The following is a 22178-nucleotide window of genomic DNA, read 5'->3' as shown; positions in this document are numbered from 1 at the left end:
TTCTATAGTTTTGAAACGTTTTCCAGAATCGGCCCACTCCTCTGGGTCAAGTGAGCCCCCCACCACCTTTAGTAATACCTACAGTAACAGTGCAAACACCTTCACCGACTCACAAACCAGCCCAACACCTCCTGGTGCCCGGTTCACCGCCTCCACATCGTGCTCAGCCTCATCACCAGGAAAACGCCTTTCAGTTCCCGATTCCCAGCAGACCATCCGAAAGAAGAATGTTTAAGGATTTTGAAAAACCCTGCTCGCTGGATTTACCCTGCGCCCCACCACTGATTACCATTACCTGTAATATGAGTGAAGCCGAATCCGATATTGAGCCGATTTCACCTGCTACGAAACTGTCAGGACACCATGGAGTCCAGCCAGGGATGACGTATTTGAGTCCTTTCTCTATGGCACACAGAGCAGAGCAGCATGCTTCCGAGTCTAATCTAAGTTCGTCAGGGTATAGTTCCATGGCCAGTCCTGGACCTTCTAGATGTGGATCTAGTAATCCTTTGTGTCCTTCTGAGATGGAGGATCCTGGATCTGGACATGGCAGTTTGAGGAGGCAGTCATTGACGCCGGTGTTAAGGTCCAACTCATCTTCAGGAAGTAGTGGAAGTGGTGAAGTCAAGACAGGTCAAGGTGATCAGAGACGAGGACGTTCAGACTCTGAAACTTTGTCCGATGATCCTTTGCTAGAGTCAAATGACGAAGGAATTGGCACTGACCACATTGATGAAAAGATCGATGAGGGTGAGGTTAAAAGTGCTAAAGAGCTAGAGGTTTTCATGACTTCGGATTGTGAGACCAAAACTCTTCTCCTTGACTTACCAGTACCTAGTGTATTACTTCCAAGGGTGGCTAAATGCGTAAGTGTGGAAAGCTCCATGGACCGACTATTTCCACCATTACCTACCTCCAACAGCAAAAACTCTCTTCAGCTCCCTTCTATAGTAGTTCAGTTGGACGCTGCTGGTGAAAAGTACCTCAGCCCTATGAGCTCCAGAAGCGAAAGCCCTTTAAGTGATCGAACCACCGGAATAGGACGTTTCTCGCCCTTATTTTACGGTAAAAACAAAGATCTCTTGCCCTTTACCGACTCGGACGGCCTCTACGACTTCCCGAGCTCCGATAAAGTGAACGTAATGTCCACGGCAGCGCAGCACAAAAAAGTGGGCCGGAAACGAGAGAAAAGAGTGCGTACATGCAAAACGCCCAGTCCGACCAAACATCAGAATGTAACGTGGTTGAACCATTTGGACGTGCCTGGATGCAAGGAAGCGTTCTATAAAGTGCCACCACCTAGGAAACTGAGCCCAAAACGCAGATTGGCCCGCACTCAGGTGGTTAGTTCCTCCTCTAGTTCGGAAAGTGTTGCCTCCACCAGGGAAGTGATGAAACATTCCTCATCGAGTCCCAGTCCGGATACTATAAGATGGTCGTCGCCTATTGGTTGGATAGACCATAAAAACCAAACGACTTCTATGGATGATCAGGTATGTAGTCTTCTACAAATTTTGCTAAATCCAGAAATGTTTCAAAGTATAAACTGTTCACGGAAAAGATCGATATAGCAACATTTTTGGCCATTTTTCTGTATGTCCGGAATGCCTCAGCCGAATTTAATAAACAAAAAGTGATTTCTTCATAGATATACAGGGTAATGAAAAATGTCTTAAAAATCGTCGAAAAATTTCTTGAATTTCAACCCAAAATGTATTTGATAGCTGAAATAATTATTTTAGAACATTTTTATGTCATTTCATTAGCGTTGATATCTCGGGATAGCCTACAATAGAACTAGCCTTTTTAATTATTGCCTTCAAATAGTCAAAATTGATGTTTTAAGCTTGTTTACTGCTTTTATAGAGTCTTAGAAGCATTCTTACTGTCTTTAGACTTGTCCAGTGATGGCAGATTAGTCAAATTAATGATAGAAGCCTTCAGATATTCAAAATTGATGTTTTAAGCTTGTTTACTGCTTTTATAGAGTCTTAGAAGCATTCTTACTGTCTTTAGACTTGTCCAGTGATGACAGATTAGTCAAATTAATGATAGAAGCCTTCAGATATTCAAAATTGATGTTTTAAGCTTGTTTACTGCTTTTATAGAGTCTTAGAAGCATTCTTACTGTCTTTAGACTTGTCCAATGATGACAGATTAGTCAAATTAATGATAGAAGCCTTCAGATATTCAAAATTGATGTTTTAAGCTTGTTTACTGCTTTTATAGAGTCTTAGAAGCATTCTTAGTGTCTTTAGAATTGTCCAGTGATGACAGATTAGTCAAATTAATGACAGAGAAGCCTTCAGATATTCAAAATTGATGTTTTAAGCTTGTTTACTGCTTTTATAGAGTCTTAGAAGCATTCTTAGTGTCTTTAGACTTGTCCAGTGATGGCAGATTAGTCAAATTAATGATAGAAGCCTTCAGATATTCAAAATTGATGTTTTAAGCTTGTTTACTGCTTTTATAGAGTCTTAGAAGCATTCTTAGTGTCTTTAGAATTGTCCAGTGATGACAGATTAGTCAAATTAATGATAGAAGCCTTCAGATATTCAAAATTGATGTTTTAAGCTTGTTCACTGCTTTTATAGAGTCTTAGAAGTATTTTTAGTGTCTTTAAAATTGTCCAGTGATGACAGATTAGTCAAATTAATGATAGAAGCCTTCAGATATTCAAAATTGATTTTCTAAGCTTGTTTACTGCTTTTATAGAGTATTAGAAGCATTCTTACTGTCTTTAGACTTGTCCAGTGATGGCAGATTAGTCAAATTAATGATAGAAGCCTTCAAATCTTCAAAATTGATGTTTTAATCTTCTTTACTGCTTTTATAGAGTCTTAGAAGCATTCTTACTGTCTTTAGACTTGTCCAATGATGGCAGATTAGTCAAATTAATGATAGAAGCCTTCAGATATTCAAAATTGATGTTTTAAGCTTGTTTACTGCTTTTATAGAGTCTTAGAAGCATTCTTAGTGTCTTTAGAATTGTCCAGTGATGGCAGATTAGTCAAATTAATGATAGAAGCCTTCAGATATTCAAAATTGATGTTTTAAGCTTGTTGACTGCTTTTATAGAGTCTTAGAAGCATTCTTAGTGTCTTTAGACTTGTCCAATGATGACAGATTAGTCAAATTAATGATAGAAGCCTGCAGATATTCAAAATTGATGTTTTCAGCTTGTTTACTGCTTTTATAGAGTCTTAGAAGCATTCTTACTGTCTTTAGACTTGTCCAGTGATGGCAGATTAGTCAAATTAATGATAGAAGCCTTCAGATATTCAAAATTAATGTTTTAAGCTTGTTTACTGCTTTTATAGAGTCTTAGAAGCATTCTTAGTGTCTTTAGAATTGTCCAGTGATGACAGATTAGTCAAATTAATGATAGAAGCCTTCAGATATTCAAAATTGTATGATGTTTTAAGCTTGTTTACTGCTTTTATAGAGTCTTAGAAGCATTCTTAGTGTCTTTAGAATTGTCCAGTGATGACAGATTAGTCAAATTAATGATAGAAGCCTTCAGATATTCAAAATTGATGTTTTAAGCTTGTTTACTGCTTTTATAGAGTCTTAGAAGCATTCTTAGTGTCTTTAGAATTGTCCAATGATGACAGATTAGTCAAATTAATGATAGAAGCCTTCAGATATTCAAAATTAATGTTTTAAGCTTGTTTACTGCTTTTATAGAGTCTTAGAAGCATTCTTAGTGTCTTTAGAATTGTCCAGTGATGACAGATTAGTCAAATTAATGATAGAAGCCTTCAGATCTTCAAAATTGATGTTTTAAGCTTGTTTACTGCTTTTATAGAGTCTTAGAAGCATTCTTAGTGTCTTTAGACTTGTCCAATGATGACAGATTAGTCAAATTAATGATAGAAGCCTTCAGATATTCAAAATTGATGTTTTAAGCTTGTTTTCTGCCTTTTTTTATTCATTAAATTCTGTTGAGGCATTTCGGAGGTACAGTCCGTTAAAAATATGTTCTGTGATCAGTTTATTTTCATAAATAGTTCAAAATATTTTAGGATGATTCCAATGCTACGTCACCGATGTTGTCCAGATCCCTGGACTTTACTAAAAAACCTCCCAAACACCCGAAAATTAGCAGACTTAGGGCAATCAGCAACCAAATTAGGTACCATTTTCGCTCCTACTAATTAGGACAATTAAGTAATGTGGTGTTTAAGGTTCTTGAAAAGACTGGAACAAAGTTTAAAGCGTCGAGAACGCACAGCTAGTCCGGATACCGACAGTCTGGACAGTGAGGAGGACTCACCGATGGTCACCTCACCATTGCTGCACCAAACTAACAAAGACCTGTACAAAAGCAAACTGCAAACCAGCAAGACTAATAAGGGCACCAAGTATAAAGGGTGGGACTCTTTACAGGAACGTGGTTGGCCTAAGGAGGTCTCCACGAAACATGGTAACTCCGAATAACTACAGGCTCAATCATTATGTTTGTGTGTATAATTACGAGCTTCGTAGCTTAAAATTCTGTTTGGCATTTTTTTATTTTTTAAAAATGTTGAATGTGAATCGTCCATGTTGTGTAAATTTTAAAATACATCGAGGGAATGTTATATTTTATACGATATAGCTGTGGTAGAGAGTCGCCCTTTTTATATACCAAAGAAAAAGGGCGGATTGAATATTAAGGCTTGTACATGAGACTGATTTTCTACTACAACTTAGTGTTCCACTTTATTGTCCTTTATACATATTGTACATAGTGAGCTCTCAAGTCAAATTTCTTAACCATTTCTCTATAAGTGTGGTTAACTTTTTTAATGATTTGGAGTCTCTCCAACTTTATAAATTAGTTCAGCTGTACAGTTCCCATGGCAAGTAGGCAAAGTCAATGTAGATTAGGAACAAGACAACCTTAAAATTTATTGTTAAGTTCCCTTATTCCTTCTTTTTCCTAACAAACTCTAACTCTTTTAAGACAAGAAAATTTTAAGGTTGCCCCATTTTAAAACCAACTTTCTCTTGCTTCTATGTGTGTAAAATCTTTTTCGTTTTCCAAGTGTGAGTAAAATATAAGAAAGCGTCCTGCCATTATTCATTCGGATACATCATACGCGGGTATCGACCACTTTGTTACTTAATGGATACCACTGTGATAAGCCTTCTGAGCTGTCTTCAGATTTTTATTCTTCAGCAATATATACTTAATTAAATTAATAATATTATAGAGGGAGCAAACTAATCGTTTAATCGATGCACAAACAAGCAATCTATTCACTAATAATGTATTACCTTGCACGTACCTATTCTAAAATAAAATATATAGGTTTGACGGTTTTAGACGTTAAACCAAATTTGTTGTTGATTTTTTGATAAAAAAATTATGATTCCTAATATATTTATTATCGTATGCTGTAAGTCTTGAAAAGCATCTTTATAAATCAATAAGTTGTTTTATATTTACAAATAATATTATTATATTTTCGCGTGTAACCCTAACCGTAACAGTATATGATATAGTCTCTTACTTACATGAAATAATAAACAAATAAAGCTTGATTTTCAAGTTTCTAGTTTTGATTATATCCAATCAGTTGGGTTGTTAGCTTTTCCTCAATTTCCCACTCCATAAGACCATTTTGCTTTCGAAAATGTCTATAAAAACAAAAACAGCATCCACAAAACGTTAATTTTATATATTTTTGTTAAACCTTAAATATACATTTAAATAGAGCTACTATATAGACAAAAATAATAATAAGTACAATAAACGAGACTAATTGTCCTCGTCCGAACTGAGAAGCATAGTTTTTTCAGTGTAACTCTGTGAAATTGTGGACACTTTAGAGCCAAGACTCAGGGGCGGCTTTGCGGGATTATCGAGACTGTTGTAAGTGTGTGGCACTGTGCCGCCGCTGGGGCTCATCGGGTCGTCAGGATCGTACTGGGAAAGTCGTATCCCGCGCCCGTTTTTACCACCTGAAATTTCGCGTTTCCAACAAAAAAACAAACGAAGGAAGCATAAACACCAAGCCAAGAGTTTATTTTGGAAAAGTTTTAACGTAAAAGTAATACTTAAAATATATACAAAAATGATAATACTTTAATGCACTATAACTATAAAATAAAGGGTAAAAATTAAAGTCTCTATATCAGCAAAGACTATCTATCACTCTGTAATCTAGTAAAAGTATATTAAAAAAAAACCACGTTTCTACTAATTTAAAGTGCATTTAAAACATGGCAAACAGTAGAACAGGTACTAGATGAAATATTAAGATTTTAAACCAGTGTATATGTACAGGGATGCTTTGATCGGTCTAAAGTGCATTTTTTTTCGGTCACTCTCTATACAATTTGACCTTTAATGAGTTAAAATGGTTTACTAGCAAGTTTCACTTTCATCCTAGATGATTTAAGTATTATTAGACACTATCAGCTTACGAACGTACTTTATTCTGTATGTCAGTGGTTATTCTGTACAACAGTTTATACAGAGTATCGGTTTTACGAGACCATGGGGAACTCAGTTATTTGAAGAGATACAAAGAAGTTTAAATTGGGGCAAATTTCAGCAATTACGAGTTGATTAAAATGCCGCTTTAAAAATTCTTAGTACTTCCGGAGATATCCGAAAATAAACCGAAGTTTAATATCACATTTTGATAAAAAAAGGTGTGTACTATAGTAAATAAGTAGTAAGTCGTACCGTAATGCTTTGACCAACGCAAATTCAATAATACTATAGTATGTTGTATATGTTGTTGGATTAGGAAACTTGGGAAACCTGCTGCTGCTCTTGGTTCATAATCTGACACTCACAAAACTCACGAACAACACAAATATGCCACTTTAACTTTACTTTTAATACCTTTTAGCACTTTAGTGAACGATATTCAAATTTTAAATTCAATCATAGATGTCATAGTGACAACAACAATGACAACTAGGAAATTAGTCGTTTTCTTTCGGATCTAAACGTTATCTGATCCAAAAGTCACGTGGCGTGCGTATAATTTTGTAATCATGGGGTCATGTGATTTTTAGGAAAAAACGAAGTGCCTCCCTCTGGCGGCGGCAAATGTCAAATTTTGTGGGTTCATGGCCTCCTATTTAAGATGGAGATCTAGTTTTCTATGTAACAGGCCTGAAAGTTTTAATTTACCTAAATAGTTTCATTGTATAGTTCTACCCTTCTTTTAAGTTTAGGCATTTTAATCGACCCTTAATTGCTCAATTTAAACTTCCTTGTACCGAGATCCCCATGGTGAGGTAAAAAGGGCACCTTGTATAGATTGTTCTGAAATTAGCCTGCCATCAACTAAACCATTCTACAGGTGAAAATAGAACAAAAAGTTCCTGTATGTTCTTTACAGCTTTATAAGCTTAAAGTGTACCCTCAAAGATGGTTTTTAAATGTCTAAACTTCCGTAGTTCTTGGTGAGAGAAACACTAACATACACAGAGAATACTGTATAAATACGAGGCAGAAAGTAGCAACAAGAAACAATGCCCAGAGTGGGTGCAGTGTTTCTTGTTGCTATTTTTTGAATATTTGATGAAATATCCCTTAAAATGGAGTGATCCAGATTGAAGAACCTCCTGACGATTACCCTACAACGCAGGAAAATCCAATAAAAACAAATGGAATCAACAGAACGTAATTGACATTCAAAAACTAAAATTGGACAAGAGAAAAAAGTATCTACAAGAAGTACAGAAACTTTCTGTTTTATTCGTGCTTGTAAAATACAGGGAGTTAATGTATAGAACACTAATTTCAGCAGACAACACAATAAGGGTGCTTGAGACCAAAATTAATAGGAAACGAGCCTCATAAATGCAGTACAATTTTGAAAATTGTACTACTGAAACTGTAAGAGTTCAACATGTCAAAATCAATTAAGTCAAAAACGGTCCAGAGTATCGGTAGCTGATAGTAAACGAAAAAACAACTAACAAAACATAATATAGGTCTAGTTTAATATACATGTAAGGCACACTAGCCAGCGACAATGATATCCATGCAGAAGACATGCGCTAGCCGGAATCACAGTCTCTCATACGGCTGGTGTGATATGACATCTGTAAAAAGCGTTTCTTTTTCATGCAAACTTGCAAATTCAGCCCGAAAAAATGATAACGACATACTCGTACATGTTTCAAAAATTAAACAAAACTCACCTGAACTGTACTGAGTGTATTGTTGATACTGCGGATGGAAATTATGAATGGCATCGGTCATAATATCTTTCGGATTCATAGTTTCCTACACAACAATCAAAATAGCTTCACCAGAATAAAACAACATGACAAACCAACCTTGAGACTGCTGGAAATGCTTTGCATAGTGACAGAGCGCCCTCTAGAATCGGTCACGCAACCTTGAGCGTAAACCCGGTGCGGAAAAGCGTAACGCAAAGCTACAGCGGCGAAAAACATCTCGATACAAATCAAAAAGTTTTGGTACCCGGCCGAAACCGTACCGGCGGAAGTACGGGTACCACTGCTGTCAATTACGGGCGACATTACGTCCGCTTTTTCCAAAATAGCCAAACCCACACCTAAAGAAAGTTTTACCGTACATTTTCACAGCGGTAAAAGCGTATTCTGTTGGTCAAATTTTGTGCACCAGGGGAGTTTCCCAATTTTACAGGGTTGAAAACTTGTTTCCCTGCATTTTAAACTAAAATTCTAGTTCCTAGTTGTTGTCCAAAGCAAAAAATGCAGTTTTTGCTAGTTTTGATTATTCTCACTGTTAAAACTGGTATAAACCAACCCTAATGTTAGCTCATCAACACTTGAAGATGTTAAATAGTTTGCTGTATGTAATGAGAATGATTGAGTACCTCAAAACAGGTTCATTTTTCATCATTGACTATTCCAAAATTGACTGTTCAAAGTAAGTTTAAGTTGGTTTTCATGATTTTCAAACAAGTTTCAAGACTTTACTGTTGAAAGTTGACTTGGACACCTGTTATTAACTTCAAACACACAAAAATTGGCTCCAATGACTTTAAATACGATTTTTAGGAGCTTTTACAAGATTGACAAAGTTTCACAGTGCTTGAAAATTTACTTGAATGTGATATTGGCTAGAAACACACAAAAATTGACTCAAATGACTTATATGAAATACTAATTAAAGAACGCCCTGTGTAGTAAACAGGATATTTTCTGATACTGCCCTATAAAATGTAACTATTTGATAAGTTGACAAGTATTCAGATAAAAATCGGAAGATGTTTAACTAAATTTCTCTCTAGTGCCACTCAAAATTTGACCTATAGAATAGGCCATCATAAAGTGGGAGTGCAAATTGTTATACCTTGCCAGAAAGATAAGAAAATCACAGATTTAACAGTGCAAAACTTCAGGACCGGCTCGAAGGGCGTCAACAAGTCGCGCGTGGCGAAATAGAAAAGGAATAGTCCATACAAGGCAAGTGACACGGAAATATTGTAGATAATTGTTATGTAAATGTATCCACCGTCAGGGCTGTAAAAATCTACTTATCAGCAAACCAAAACAACCAGGCTAATCCCAGCAATAAATTGCTTAAAATACTGATAAACTCACCTCCAATCACCGTCGTGATAATGACCGAACGCCTGTAAAAATATGATAATAAACGCCATCAGCGGTTTAACCAGGCAAAATTGCAACGTGGCCTGCTTGCAAAACCTCAAAAATCCGATGGTGTAAGTTTTGCCTTGCAAACAACAGGTGCCGTACATGCAACTGGACCTGATTGGTTTGCCCCTGATTTCCGACATGATGTTACCCTCGCCCCCCAAGTACTCGTAGCAGAGGGACAAGAAATTGTAGATTACAAAGGCTGCAAATGATGTTTTCAGTATATTCGGTAGCCCAAATTGCTTAGTTACCTTCATAGCAGTCTCTGACTGTGAAAAAGTATACGTAGTAGCTCTCTGAATTGAAAAATAAAAGGCTTATCCACGAATATGTGGCGTAAATCGGTACGATGAATAGTATACGAACGATCCATCTTTGTTCTGCAGGATTGGTGTACCACCTTAAGTGATGATAAATCTGGAATTGTTTTTATGTACCTACATTTTACGTGAAATTTTCTGTTAATCTTGTTAGTAGAACTCTACCAGTTAGTGTGTCACCATGCATTTACTAATTATTTATCCCCATGAATTGAATAGGTATTATAAAATTCTCTCACAGAAACATTGCTTTCTCAAGAGTTTCAAAAAATGCTGAATAAATGAAATCCTTATTTTAACCCTCTAAAATACCTGGTGGTGATGGAAATTTTAAATACCCTAGAATCTAAATATTCAGTACCTCAACATTACAATTTTTGCATACACTAGCGATTTTGCAAGTGTTTCTGCAATTAAAAACTTGGTGAACAAACCCCACCCAGAATACATTTCATTACAATGCTTTTTCTTAATGCAATCTAAAAGGATTTTTGATACTTGAACATTTTACAAGACTATCATTATGATTTAAACTGAAATTTCTTTCCACATTAAAAGAATAAAAATACACAAACCCAGGCACAATCATGCAATCAATATTCTTCAAATGCAAGTGATGGGCCAAACTGAACAATGTGAAAGTGGTTGCATCACAACAACTCAATTGATTACAGCAATTTTCCAGTTTTACAGTTTCTTATAAACAAGCTAGGTTTTTGTTATTTAAACAGTTCCCACTGTTGCACATTTGTTTTAGCATTAACACAACAGAATTTCATGCATGTAGAAGAAGTAAAACCAGACATTCAAGCTTCATTAAGTAGTTTAAACACCTTATTCAGTTATAAAAAAATGAGGTTTTTAACTTGTGGTACTTGAAATACCTGATTTTTCACAGTGAGAAAATGCAAAGTCAAAAAACAACAATAATTAAGATAACAAACTGATTAGATAGCATAACCCAACACCATGAATCATTAGTAAATAGCTTTCCCTTTTTTGCATTTAAAATACTCAAAACTAGAAAAGAAAACCCATAAAGATCCCTTTCACTGTATAAATAATGATTATAGCCCAAAGCAACAAAGAGCAGAAGAGTATAACCTTGAACTGAATGAGATGGGCCAATACTCTGAATGAAAGGTTAAAATAAGAAGCAACTAGACTTCTTTTTGACCAACCAAATTATACTATAACTTACAAACACCACAGTGTTGAGCTAAATCACTTTTAAACAGTTATTAAGTGTAAAAAATTGATAATATAACCTTGCAAGTGATTGTTGTGTGTTTTTTAATAATAACCTTACCTGTGAACAGGTCAAAAACAAGGCAAAACCAACGAACAGCCCAGCAATACTCTGTGCCAACTTGGTCTGCAAGAAAATAGGCTCAGAAGGTTGTGACTGGACCTGGTCTGCTGTCTCTGAATCACTTGAAGTAGCGACAAAGGCAGCAGCAATACTGGCCACTGTGCTTGCTACTGAAGATGGGGTTTCTTGTGATGTCATTGTAGTTTCTGTTGCAATTCAATGGTTTGGCAATTAAATAAAGTGTTCTTTGCTGGCCCAGATTAGTCAGTAACTGTAAATCACTAGACAGTGTTCTAGTTAAGTTAGTGACAACCCAAAACCACTTAATTTTCGAGGACAATCTAATTTTACTTGGTATGGTATTATTAAATAATATATGACTGAAACAGGACATATGGTGTACAAACTTTACCTGCTACAAACAAATTTGGTATTTTGTAGTGATCAAATTGTGGTCCTTGGGGGCTGTCACTAGTTAATTGTCTTGGTCACTGGATCACAAAATTGTACTAAATCAAAGGGGAAATGCATAATTTCAAAGTAAAACTCATAAGATTTCTCTCAAAGCACATCATCAACGCAAACAAAAAATCTACTGATTTTTGCACTTTGCAGGAATTCGATAATTTTTGACAATAGAAAACGATTTCTGTTCTCTGCGCACTATGGTTTTTTGACAGTGACAAATTACTGAAAGCCACGTGACCCGGTGTTGGCAAACTATCTAACTAGTCATGTGATTACCATGCACTGGGGAAATTGGATCGTCATTTGGCTGACAAGTGACAGTTGACCGCCTGACCACTGACATCCACCAGTGTCAACACAAAATAGCAAATCTAAATTTTTTATAAATAATTATACCATTTAAAATAAACAAAAAGCCAAAGCTTTGCAGTTTATGTGGTAATTTCAGTCACCAGGTTTCCCCACACCAATTCTAGTCATTGCAATGCATAATAGGTAGTAGCAACGTCTTTGTTCGTGCAGAAAATTCATCATCAAATCACTAAGCTTAAGAGCTTGCAAATTTGTTTAAATTAGTATAAACCAGCAATATGGCCAATCAGTGCAAGGTAAGTTAAAAACTTTTTGTTCTCTACAATCCTGTTTATAATTTATTGTTAGGAATGTGGCTGTTGCTGTAAAAGGTGCCTCCCTATAGACCAAGACATTCAACTCCATGTAGAAATAGAGAACTTAAAGCAACAGCTGCTGGAGAAGGAAAACCATATTGTGATGATGGAGACCAATTTTCTGAATGAAGCTAATAAGTTTCCTAGTGGTGAGTTGGTTGCTTTGAAAGAGGAATTGCTCACTTGGCAAGACAAGTATAAAAGGTGAGTGTATTGTGTATATTAAATAATAATAAAGTTTTGTGACATAGAAGTCAAAGACAAATTTAACCAAGTAAATAGACCTTGATAATTCAAATTTTAAATAACAAACATGGTTGAATATTTAAGTAACCTTTCAAGGTTTAGTGATGTCACCTTTCTGTACAAGTTGACAGAAATCTGGGAAATATATTGTGTTTAATTACCTAAATAGCTGATTAAAAATTAGTTTGAAGTATTTGAATATGGTTTTTCAGACTGTATGAAGCTCACAGAAGAGTACAAAGAGTAAATCAAGGTCTAGAAGACAAACTGCTCAAGCTTGTTGATGTGTGTGAGACAGATAAGAGTACTTTGACTAGGGATGTGGCCACATTGTCTAGAAATCTGGCTGAGGCTAATTATGCTGTCAAAAAGCTGATGGAGGATAATGTGAGTTTAAATCTAGAAAAGGGCAGTCACTAAAGTACCTACAGTGTTTCTTCTAATATAAATAACTTAACTATTTTCTTCTGTTATGAATCTTATAATTTTTTTTAAAATTCTTCAAGTTCATCTACATTTGTATGATTTATTGGGACTTGGAAATCATCTTCAGTAGATTTGCAGTTTTTCTTGAGATTTTTCAGGTCTATTGATAAGTTTGGTAGTTATATTTTCAGAGGGTTTGCCATGTTTTTGTGCTTTTCCAGGTTTGCTTAAATTGGTCAGGTGCAACAAGGTAAGTTGGAAATCATCTTTGTCTTTTTGGATTATCTTAGGCTTGTTTTTTTTTTTAAAGACAGGGAAACTATTTTAAATATACCCTGAGTTACTAACCTAAATTTTCCTTACTACATCCTTGCTATTGAAGTAATTTTAGTTGCTCTTTTAAGCCAAAAAATGTATTGAATATTTAATCTCTTTGCTCATTATGTAATGCTAATTGCAAATGACGAGATTGTTTAGCTTCTACAGGGCTTCAAACTTGACCAATGAGAAATTAGCCAGTTATGCATTCAACTGCTTAACCTGACTCACTTTTGAATTATATTAAAGACTTGTCTGTATGTATTTGTTTGGGTTGATCATTCAGACTGTAATTGCAAGTTGCTCTCAAATAATTTGTAGTTTTATGGGGTTTTCTTTGGACTTAATCAAGTTTTTCAAAATATGAGTGTGTAATCACTCTGAGAGATTAGTTTTAGACTACACCAGGTCAGGATGGGTTTTGTAAAAATCATCTACAGGAAATCTCTTGGTTTTTAGATTCTTTAGGTGTATAATTTACTTGAACTTACCAAAGTTGTTATATTAGAAAATTTGCTAAAGAAATAGTAAGTAAATCAGGGTTTTCAGTCAAACTTTATTTAGTGACTGCCTTTATTCCTGCTTTTTAAATGCAACATGCTTTAGTAATATTATTTTAGGAGAGATATAAAAAAGATGTGAGTTTGGCTATACAATTTCTGCAGTGCAAACAAACCAACTTTGTGGCTCATCGATTTGATTCAGTATGTTTTCCCTAATTTTTTTTTAAAAAGTGTACAACAGTTTGTTTACAGTTGCCTCCCGAGGTTCAGACGCAAGTCTCAGCTTATATGAACAACAAGCGAAAACCACTGGAAGAAAAATCGCGTACTTTGCAAGAGCCCAAAAGCATCAAAGTGCCTATTCCCACATTTCCACCCACTGCAATGGTGTATTCAGTGCCGAAATCGCCCAAAACTGAGAAGTATGTAAGCGAGGACGAACCTCAAGTGGACATTGTTTCTGCCGCGATTATGGCAAAAGTGTTGGAAGAAAGACAAAAAGAACGGGCGACAGCAAAACATTGTGACACCTGTACCTGCGCAAAAAACTTGAAAATAATCTACGAAGTAACCCATCATCACGTGGGCACTCAGACTGGAAACGAATACAAGGAAAACGTCTGTTTGAAGTGTAACGAACTAATCACGTTGCCAAACATCGCAGGTCCGCAAATCGTAAAAACTGTCGAGGAAAAAGTGATGAAAGTGCTGCCCTATCCAAATTTGGTACCACCTTTACCGGGAGATCTTAGCAGCCAGAATGTCGTTAAAGTACAACCAAACAACTACTGTCTGGCTGGTTCAATGTCCAATCCTTCGTTAGATAGTACAACCAAGGAAGGCGGTGATCATATTGTGCTGAATTTAGAAGCAACAGAAACCAAAGACTTTATTGATTTCGTCGATGTTCGAGATGGATCTGATCGGCTGGTTTTGGGGGAGGAGGAAAAGCGCGACCAAGAAAAAAGGTAAGTTTTTTTAACGATAAATGGGGGGTTTACTGTAGTTATGAGTAAGTAAACTGAAGTAAAAGTGGTAAGTAAATTGTACATATAAATAATGAGTAATGAGATGAAATATCTATGTATTAAACTTACTTTGTCCAAGTGGTTCTAAAAAGTTTTAAACATATAAACTCTGTATTTGTTATATAAATAGACATGAGACACTCAAAACTATAAAAGCCGGTCAAAATCAATACAGTTGGTTCAGACAAGTCAACACCACAAAGAATTATGTGTATTTAACTATTGTTTTATTCCAGGTAGTTTTTATTTTTTGTCACAGTACTTCAGTATTATTTGGTCTAAAATTCCAACGATTTTCAGTGGATTTAGATGAGTACTTGTAAAATTGTTGTTCTGTAGCTGTTTACTGTTCTAAAATGGAGACATTGGGTTTGTTTGTCTCCAAAGACAGCATTAACAAATTCGTTTTCCAAGTTGATAATGTATTTTTCTCTGCTTAATGCTCCATCAGTATTCTTGGACTATAAAAGCTAATCCAACTCCACACATTTACCAAGAAGACACAGTATTTTTAGAAATTTTTGATTGTTTCTTTATTACCTACATACCGATCTAGTTTTTTTTAAATTATACTTCTATTTAGACTGTCTTAGGTCTTTGATAAGTCCAAAAAAGAAACAATCTATTAGGTAACGATATAATACAGAAAAATATTGTGATATTGTGAAGAAATGTGCTAACTGTCTGTACTTGGACAGGTCTTGAGCAAATTAGACCAAAATAAAATCAACTAAGAAACTTAACAGTCAGGAGTGTATTCAGAAAATCTTTTGAGATGGAACTTATTTTTGTACTTGACAATTTTCCTTTAAAGTAAAAATTTTTGGTTTTGTCTTTAGCAGATGATTTACAAGTGGTTCTGACGAGATTAATAATTATCTGAGGTATTTGTAATTACAGAAAGAAGGTTTCTAAGCAAATGCTCCGAGACAGTTTTCAACACTATGGAGTGTGTACAAATGGCTATTCAGTCCTTACAAGTCTGAAACTTAGTGAAAATAGTCTTGAAACTCGATTTTTCAGGCTGATAGCAGTCTTAAAGCACTAAAAAAGTCTAGAATTCTTAAAAAACTTGAATTTTTAGGATTGATGACTGTATAATTTAATTTAATGTTGAAAGAAGTGAGAAATGGAGTTTTCAACACTATGGAGTGTGTACAAATGGCTATTCAGTCCTTACAAGTCTGAAACTTAGTGAAAATAGTCTTGAAACTCGATTTTTCAGGCTGAAAGCAGTCTTAAAGCACTAAAAAAGTCTAGAATTCTTAAAAAACTTGAATTTTTAGGATTGATGACTGTATAATTTAATTTAATGTTGAAAGAAGTGAGAAATGGAGTTTTCAACACTATGGAGTGTGTACAAATGGCTATTCAGTCCTTACAAGTCTGAAACTTAGTGAAAATAGTCTTGAAACTCGATTTTTCAGGCTGAAAGCAGTCTAAAAGCACTAAAAAAGTCTAGAATTCTTAAAAAACTTGAATTTTTAGGATTGATGAATGTATAAGTCAATTTAATAGTAAAAGAGAACTGAAATGTAATTTTCAAGACTATCGAGTGTGTACAAGTTGCTATCCAGGTCTTACAAGTCGGAAACTTAGTAAAAATAGTCTTAAAACTCGATTTGAACACAAAAATCAGAAGTTTAAGAAGTAAAAACAGTAAAAAAGTTCCGAAATTAGTCTTTCAATGCCATTCCTTTTAGCGGGACTAAAACTGGGTTTTTTATTGTTTAATTCCAATTTAAATGTAGTCTTTTCGAAGTTTTTAAGTCCTGAAAGTCACGGTTATTAAACATTTCAGTAAACGTCAGTTAGTAAAACGGTTAGACAATTTGTTGGTTAATTTGGGTATTTAGGGCAGTTACGGACCTGAAATCTTCACAGAGACTGGCAAATTGAACCCAAAAACCAGGGACGTACTGCACAATATTCACAAAAAATTCTAAATTTAGTTAAACGACATTAACCTTGAAAAAAGTGACAGAAAACACATTCAACTGACATGAAACACAATTTGTTGGTTAATTTTGGTATTTGGGCAGTTACGGACCTGAACAGAAACTAGTAAATTGAGCAAATGCTGAGACACTTTGTGAGGAGCTGTCAAGCTCAATTAACTGAGTTTTGTGTGTTGAAACATTGCCATTGTCGAATTTGAGATATATTTGGCACTATATTGACATAAATCTCTGAATTTTGCTTTAAACAATTGTATCCGGGTTTCTGTGAAGCGTTTTCAGACAGTTACAGCCATTTTGTATTCATTTGATTCATCAGTGACATAAAATAAGCTGTACCATAAGCCAGTTTTGGATTTGAACTGTATTTCCCAGTTATTTGTAATTTCAAGAAAAAACTCATACTTAGACTAAAAAAATAGCACAACCTTTAATATTTTAAGTAATATTCTGAATGATCTAGGAATGATATTACTAACGTATGAATTCAAGGTATCCAGATACTCAAAGTCTAGCCGCGATGCGTCTACAGGGCGGCTCAAATAACATTTTACTGGACAGCGCACCGGACAGTATCGCTCCGGTGTTGTATCAGGGTAGCGCTGACATTGCCAGACAGCATTCTTCTCAGGTATGACATGGAAGCGAATGTTTGGTTACCAGTTACTGCATGCTGTGATACATGTGTGTTCCTTATTTCTTGCGCATGCATCACCGACCGAATTTTTGAAGAATACTCTCTGTATATTTTGTTGCTACATTCCTAGGTAATAAAGTGTATGTACGGTTTGTTTTTTATTTCTAGCTTAGTTTAGTCAGCTTTTACTATGGTTTACAATATTGTATTTTGTTAAGCTCGATTCAAGTATGATTATTATTTATACGCAAGTTCACGCTTTTATTATTTTAAATTCCACACCAAGAATTCTGATTAATAATGTTTGTGTAACATTCCAATAAATGAGGATATTCTACTGTTTTCAAAACATGATAAATTTACATAAAAATGTTAAATTGTAACTCTTCCAATAAAAAAATTAGGAGGTTGGCATTCAAGGTAAGATTCTAAGAAGGTTATCAAATACCATCTTCTTGGGTTTCTGTGCACCATAAATCCATGTGGGATAGACAAGCTAAAAGTGGCAAAATCAAGCCTATAAAATCCATTGAAACAAGTTTGTCTCCAGATCATCCCAGTAACTTATATTGGATCACCAAGTTTTGTAGATTGTAATACAAAAATAGGTTTTAAACTGCTTTTTACATTATTTTTCGAACTTATCGGTGTTCTGTGCAGGGTATTTGTACAATTCCTGGGCCAGTAAGAAAGCTGAACTAAACGTTCTTTAATACGGCATTTTACCAAGATAGACCGGTTTAGTGACCATTAAAAAAATATGTTGTTCCTCTTGAAATTGAATTGAATGAAAAATTGAAAATTGTCTTTATAGTTCAATTACCAGTTTCTGAGCCAAAATTTAAAGTCAATTTCAAAACTTCCAGGTCACTTTTTACGCTGAAAAGGTGAAAATTTAAATTAAAGAACCTAAAAAATTGACTGAAAACTCTAATTTGGTGGGTTTTAGTCAATGTTTTGTCTGAAAGTGAGGAAATTGCAGTCCGAAGTTCAAAGTTAATTTGTTAAGCCAAAAATCAATGTTTGAAAGTTGAAATGTTTTTAAGTTCTTCTTTTACTTGATTTTTAAGGCTAGAATGGTGACGATGGCAGTCAGAACACTGAAAATTATCTTTATACTTCAATTACCACTTTTCAACGTTTTAAAGTCAATTTTAAAGCCATTTTATAAGCTGGAAATGTGAAAATCAATGCCAAAAAGGACATGAAAGTTGTTTGAAGAATGTAGTTCTGGGTTTTTTAGTCAATAATGATTTAAGTTTCTTTAAGAAGATTTGAAACGTTTTGTTCCATTTACAGAATATCGGGACTATACCCTAGAGTCACTTCATTTCTTATTTACAGAATTTTAACGTTATATATTTGATGTTTTGTAGTTAACAAGTCTATTTTCAGAGGATTTTACATATTTCAAATAAGTACTCCATATCCTTTTACCTATTTCTTACCTATTCTTATATTTTGGAAATGAACGTTAAAAAATGCATACAGAGGCTTACAAAAGGTAGACCAATCTGTTAAGTGTAGATTATCGTAAAACAGTGTGGTGAGTGTATTTTCTGTTGGAACGACTTTAGGTTGATGTTATATTTTCAACTTATAGTTTAGAATAGTGACATTTTTCTGAAAAACAAAAAAGTTACAAACTAACTTAATGGTCTTCTTCTAGATATAGAAAATCTTCTTTCTTACATATAAAAAAAATTTAGATCAGGAAGTTGTAAAGTTTAGTAGAACAATCCTGTCTATGTTCTAGCAGCTCATCTCCCAAAATCAAGTATATTTCTATTTTGACCTCTTATTAAAAAGTTGTCGGTTTCCTGTACTTTTTATTAATTCGTTGATTGAAAAACAAACAAAAGTTGCATTTCTGCAAGCAAAAACCATTATCACAATTGAATCTTTACTACACTTTCAAGTAAAATAGAGTTAGGAACATTTTAATTTAGTTGCTAAATGTTATTATGCTTGCTAGTGGCAAAAATTAGATTGGCTCCGATCTTAAACCTAGTCACATTAGTGTAGACTTAGAGTAGGTAATTTAAATTAGTTATAAATATCCCGCAGAAATACGACAAAAGGATATCAGATTCATTGAAAAAGCACCAAGACGCCTCGTCAGTTTGCAGCTCAGAAAGCAAACACATGAGTGTCGTCAGCGAAAATTCCGCTCAACATCAGAAGCGAATTGACGACTGGGTTCAGGTATACAACCACCCAATTAAAACAAATCATTTAGTACAAATTCGATATTGAGTCCAGTTAACTAAACAGGTAACTGTAGAAAACGACAACGTGAGCAGCCCAGACAATTCCCGAATGGAGGACTTGAAAATCGACGCTAAAACCGAAATGGAAATAAAAATTGACCGCGCTCGGTACGCTGAAATGGAGGAAAACGTCAAGCGATTCTTGTTTGGGGAAAGCGACTTTTGGAAAACGGTTGAAATCGGAAAATTAAAGTACAAAAGCTACCAGGACAGTGAAAAAACTAAAGCAAAACTGTCTAGAGAGGGCAGCCGAACAAGCTCGCATACGGAAACGGAAATTTAGAATTTCCTGATGAGGGGTGACTGAACAGAAACTTTTACTTCTAAAAAAGTCTTATCTTTAAATGCCTTTACTCGCTGCTTCCTCAAACTGTAGCTGTTCATTTAATATGCTGTCTTAAAAAAAAATATATAAAAGTAGACTAAAGATTTATATTATATACTATATAAATATGTAGTACAGGGTGTTTGAAATTTTATATGACAGTTAATATACGGGAGAGATTTCATTGCTGTCATAATAGTTAGAAATTTTGATTTGTTTAATTAATATGACGTTGATTCACGAAAAAATATGCAAATTGGCTATACTTTTTATGTGTTACCCCCGGTATATTAACATGATGTTTTTAATTTTATGACAATATGCGTATTGTTTTTTTTTAGAAAAATCACAGTTAAAAATATCTAAAATACGGCAGTCCTGTACTTAATGCAAAGTTGCCAAAGTGAAGTAAGTATTCCATTATTTTTGAATTTAAAACTGAAATTTGAGCTACTAGGCAGATTTTAAAATGGGTGTAGTAGGTAGTGTAATTATTTACTCAAATAATAATAATCTTCAGTCAACTCTTTTTTGCTGTTCAAAATGAAGAAAAAGGAGTTAAGCAAGAAAATTGTTAACGAAAGAGACTTTCATATGTTTAACTAAAATTTGAAAGAAAAAGTCTATTTCTTTTGAAGATGTGGGAATAAAAATTAATGGTTGACTAATAAATTTTTACAGTTTGAAGCTCGAAAAACGTTAAACTTGTTTTCTAAAATCAATTTAGCATTTTTGATTTGAAATTTGAGCTTAAAATCAAATTTCTGTTATTGGACAGTCAAAATCAAGTTGGAAAACCATTTTTTGCTGCAGAAAATTAGGAAAGCTACTTGAAAAGCAGATTTTAAAACTTTTTAAAGTCAATTTCTTTATGTATCAGGCATTTTTAAGTTTAAATGTGACAGTAAACGTTCAAAAATGACAAAACTTTACTAAGCCCCCTTAAAAATACTTTTTGGGGCAATTGACCCTTAGACACAAAAATGCCTAATTTTTATAGAGAATTTTTTTTCTTTTTACTCTTTTAACCTCCTGTTTTTTTAATTTTTGATAGCTCTTGACACAAGGAAGCTTATATTGGCATTTTTTCGTTTGTTTGCAGTTTTTGAAGCTTAATTTTTTTTCCACGACCGCCCTATAAAAAAAAAATTTGTCTCCCTTATTTGAGAGATGAAAATATCACTTTACTTAGGGAGTGAAAGTGTCACCAGGGGCCTAATTCTTGAAAGCAGGGAACGGAATTATCAAGAGAAGTGTTGTTCGTGAGAGCAAAAGTTGCACTTTCCTCCCTAGCTGCGTAATTAACTATTAAATGTGCCTTTAAAACAGAATTGTCTCCTTTCACTCTTGCAGAAAATTAAATATCCTATAACTGTAATCTGTGGTCACATTTAAAAAAATAAGTTGTGAATTTGCATGTAATAACAATAATTAACACAACAAAATCTGTAACTATATAGGATGTCAAGTAAAAAAACTCTCGTATATCAGCTACCACGTAAAATGTACGACACCCTGTATATATCCTTATACTGAGCGAAATAAACTGTGATTAAGAACAAAACACAACCAAAATAACGAAAGTATTTTATGGGATATTTTAAATTTGTCTTTTATATAAATTATACTTCCTCTCACTGTGTATAATGATATAGTGTGAAACATCACCGGAACGACATACACACTGTCTATGAATATCTTCCATATTTAGAAACTTATATACCCATCACTTACACCAAGATTCGTGAATGGTAGACTACCAAACATGGACCTCCAATTAACATATATTTTAGCTTATTGGGAGAGTCGTTTGGGTAATAGTATAGTTGTAAGTAAATGTGCGCAGTATTGGATAATACAGGTAAATATTTTATGACACTTTATTTGTGATGATTACTGTTGTAATAGAGACTTAATATAGTATATTCGATGTTCTTGTACGTAATATACCTATATGTAGTCTGGAAGAGTGCATTTTATTTTAGGATACGTTTTATCAAATTTTATTTTACTACAATTTTTAGGCCCTTTTTGGGGGTTGGTAATGGTAAAACCCACTTTAGGCGTAATTTACATAATGTTTCGCACCTCAT

The 22178-nt window shown here is 34.4% G+C and overlaps 3 protein-coding genes across 7 annotated transcripts in view; 2 read left to right on the top strand and 1 right to left on the bottom strand.

Moving 5' to 3' along the window:
* LOC145734530 (uncharacterized) overlaps positions 1 to 5536 on the top strand; it is a 66057-nt gene extending 60521 nt beyond the window's left edge. For all 3 annotated transcript variants that reach the window (XM_081987954.1, XM_081987952.1, XM_081987953.1), the window contains exons 21-23: positions 27 to 1493; positions 4026 to 4135; positions 4188 to 5536. In XM_081987954.1, coding sequence (XP_081844080.1) covers positions 27 to 1493; positions 4026 to 4135; positions 4188 to 4440 — 1830 coding nt within the window. In that variant the 3' untranslated portion in view covers positions 4441 to 5536. The remainder of the gene's footprint in view (positions 1 to 26; positions 1494 to 4025; positions 4136 to 4187) is intronic.
* Positions 5537 to 5651: 115 nt separating this feature from the next.
* Tmep (Transmembrane endosomal protein) lies at positions 5652 to 11878 on the bottom strand. Of its 3 annotated transcripts, none has more exons than XM_081988020.1 (8): positions 11651 to 11878; positions 11236 to 11519; positions 9858 to 10023; positions 9550 to 9808; positions 9299 to 9468; positions 8293 to 8534; positions 8155 to 8239; positions 5652 to 5949 (listed from the first exon to the last, which is right to left on the bottom strand). In XM_081988020.1, exons 2-8 carry the CDS (start codon positions 11434 to 11436, stop codon positions 5747 to 5749), a joined length of 1326 nt encoding a protein of 441 aa, XP_081844146.1. In that variant the 5' UTR covers positions 11437 to 11519; positions 11651 to 11878; the 3' UTR covers positions 5652 to 5746. The 3 variants fall into 3 exon arrangements, with proteins under 3 accessions (XP_081844146.1, XP_081844145.1, XP_081844147.1); XM_081988019.1 differs by having other exon boundaries at positions 11236 to 11444; positions 11651 to 11877; XM_081988021.1 differs by lacking the exon at positions 5652 to 5949 and adding an exon at positions 5987 to 8055 and having other exon boundaries at positions 11236 to 11444; positions 11651 to 11874.
* A 175-nt stretch (positions 11879 to 12053) lies between these two features.
* Positions 12054 to 22052, top strand: LOC145734579 (uncharacterized). The gene is made up of 9 exons (XM_081988054.1): positions 12054 to 12314; positions 12367 to 12578; positions 12833 to 13007; positions 13985 to 14068; positions 14120 to 14835; positions 17346 to 17484; positions 18317 to 18356; positions 19601 to 19695; positions 19765 to 22052. The coding sequence occupies exons 1-9, from the start codon at positions 12297 to 12299 to the stop codon at positions 20041 to 20043; spliced, it is 1758 nt and encodes a 585-aa protein (XP_081844180.1). The 5' UTR covers positions 12054 to 12296; the 3' UTR covers positions 20044 to 22052.
* Positions 22053 to 22178: the final 126 nt, after the last annotated feature.

The sequence above is a fragment of the Ips typographus genome, linkage group LG10, assembly GCF_016097725.1.
Source record: "Ips typographus isolate SLU linkage group LG10, UJ_Ityp_2.0, whole genome shotgun sequence".
Lineage (NCBI taxonomy): Eukaryota > Metazoa > Arthropoda > Insecta > Coleoptera > Curculionidae > Ips > Ips typographus.
The sequence above is the reverse complement of the archived record's forward strand: the minus strand, read 5'-3'. Positions and strand labels throughout refer to the sequence as shown.

Coding starts and splice junctions, on each gene's coding strand:
- Tmep (XM_081988020.1), bottom strand. CDS start 11,436: ATGACATCACAAGAAACCCCATCTTCAGTAGCAAGCACAGTGGCCAGT. Junction 9,809..9,857: donor AGTCAGAGACTGCTATGAAG/GTAACTAAGCAA, acceptor CATCATTTGCAG/CCTTTGTAATCTACAATTTC. Junction 5,950..8,154: donor ATACACTCAGTACAGTTCAG/GTGAGTTTTGTT, acceptor GCGAAATTTCAG/GTGGTAAAAACGGGCGCGGG.
- LOC145734579 (XM_081988054.1), top strand. Junction 13,008..13,984: donor AAAAGCTGATGGAGGATAAT/GTGAGTTTAAAT, acceptor ATATTATTTTAG/GAGAGATATAAAAAAGATGT. Junction 19,696..19,764: donor GAATTGACGACTGGGTTCAG/GTATACAACCAC, acceptor TTAACTAAACAG/GTAACTGTAGAAAACGACAA.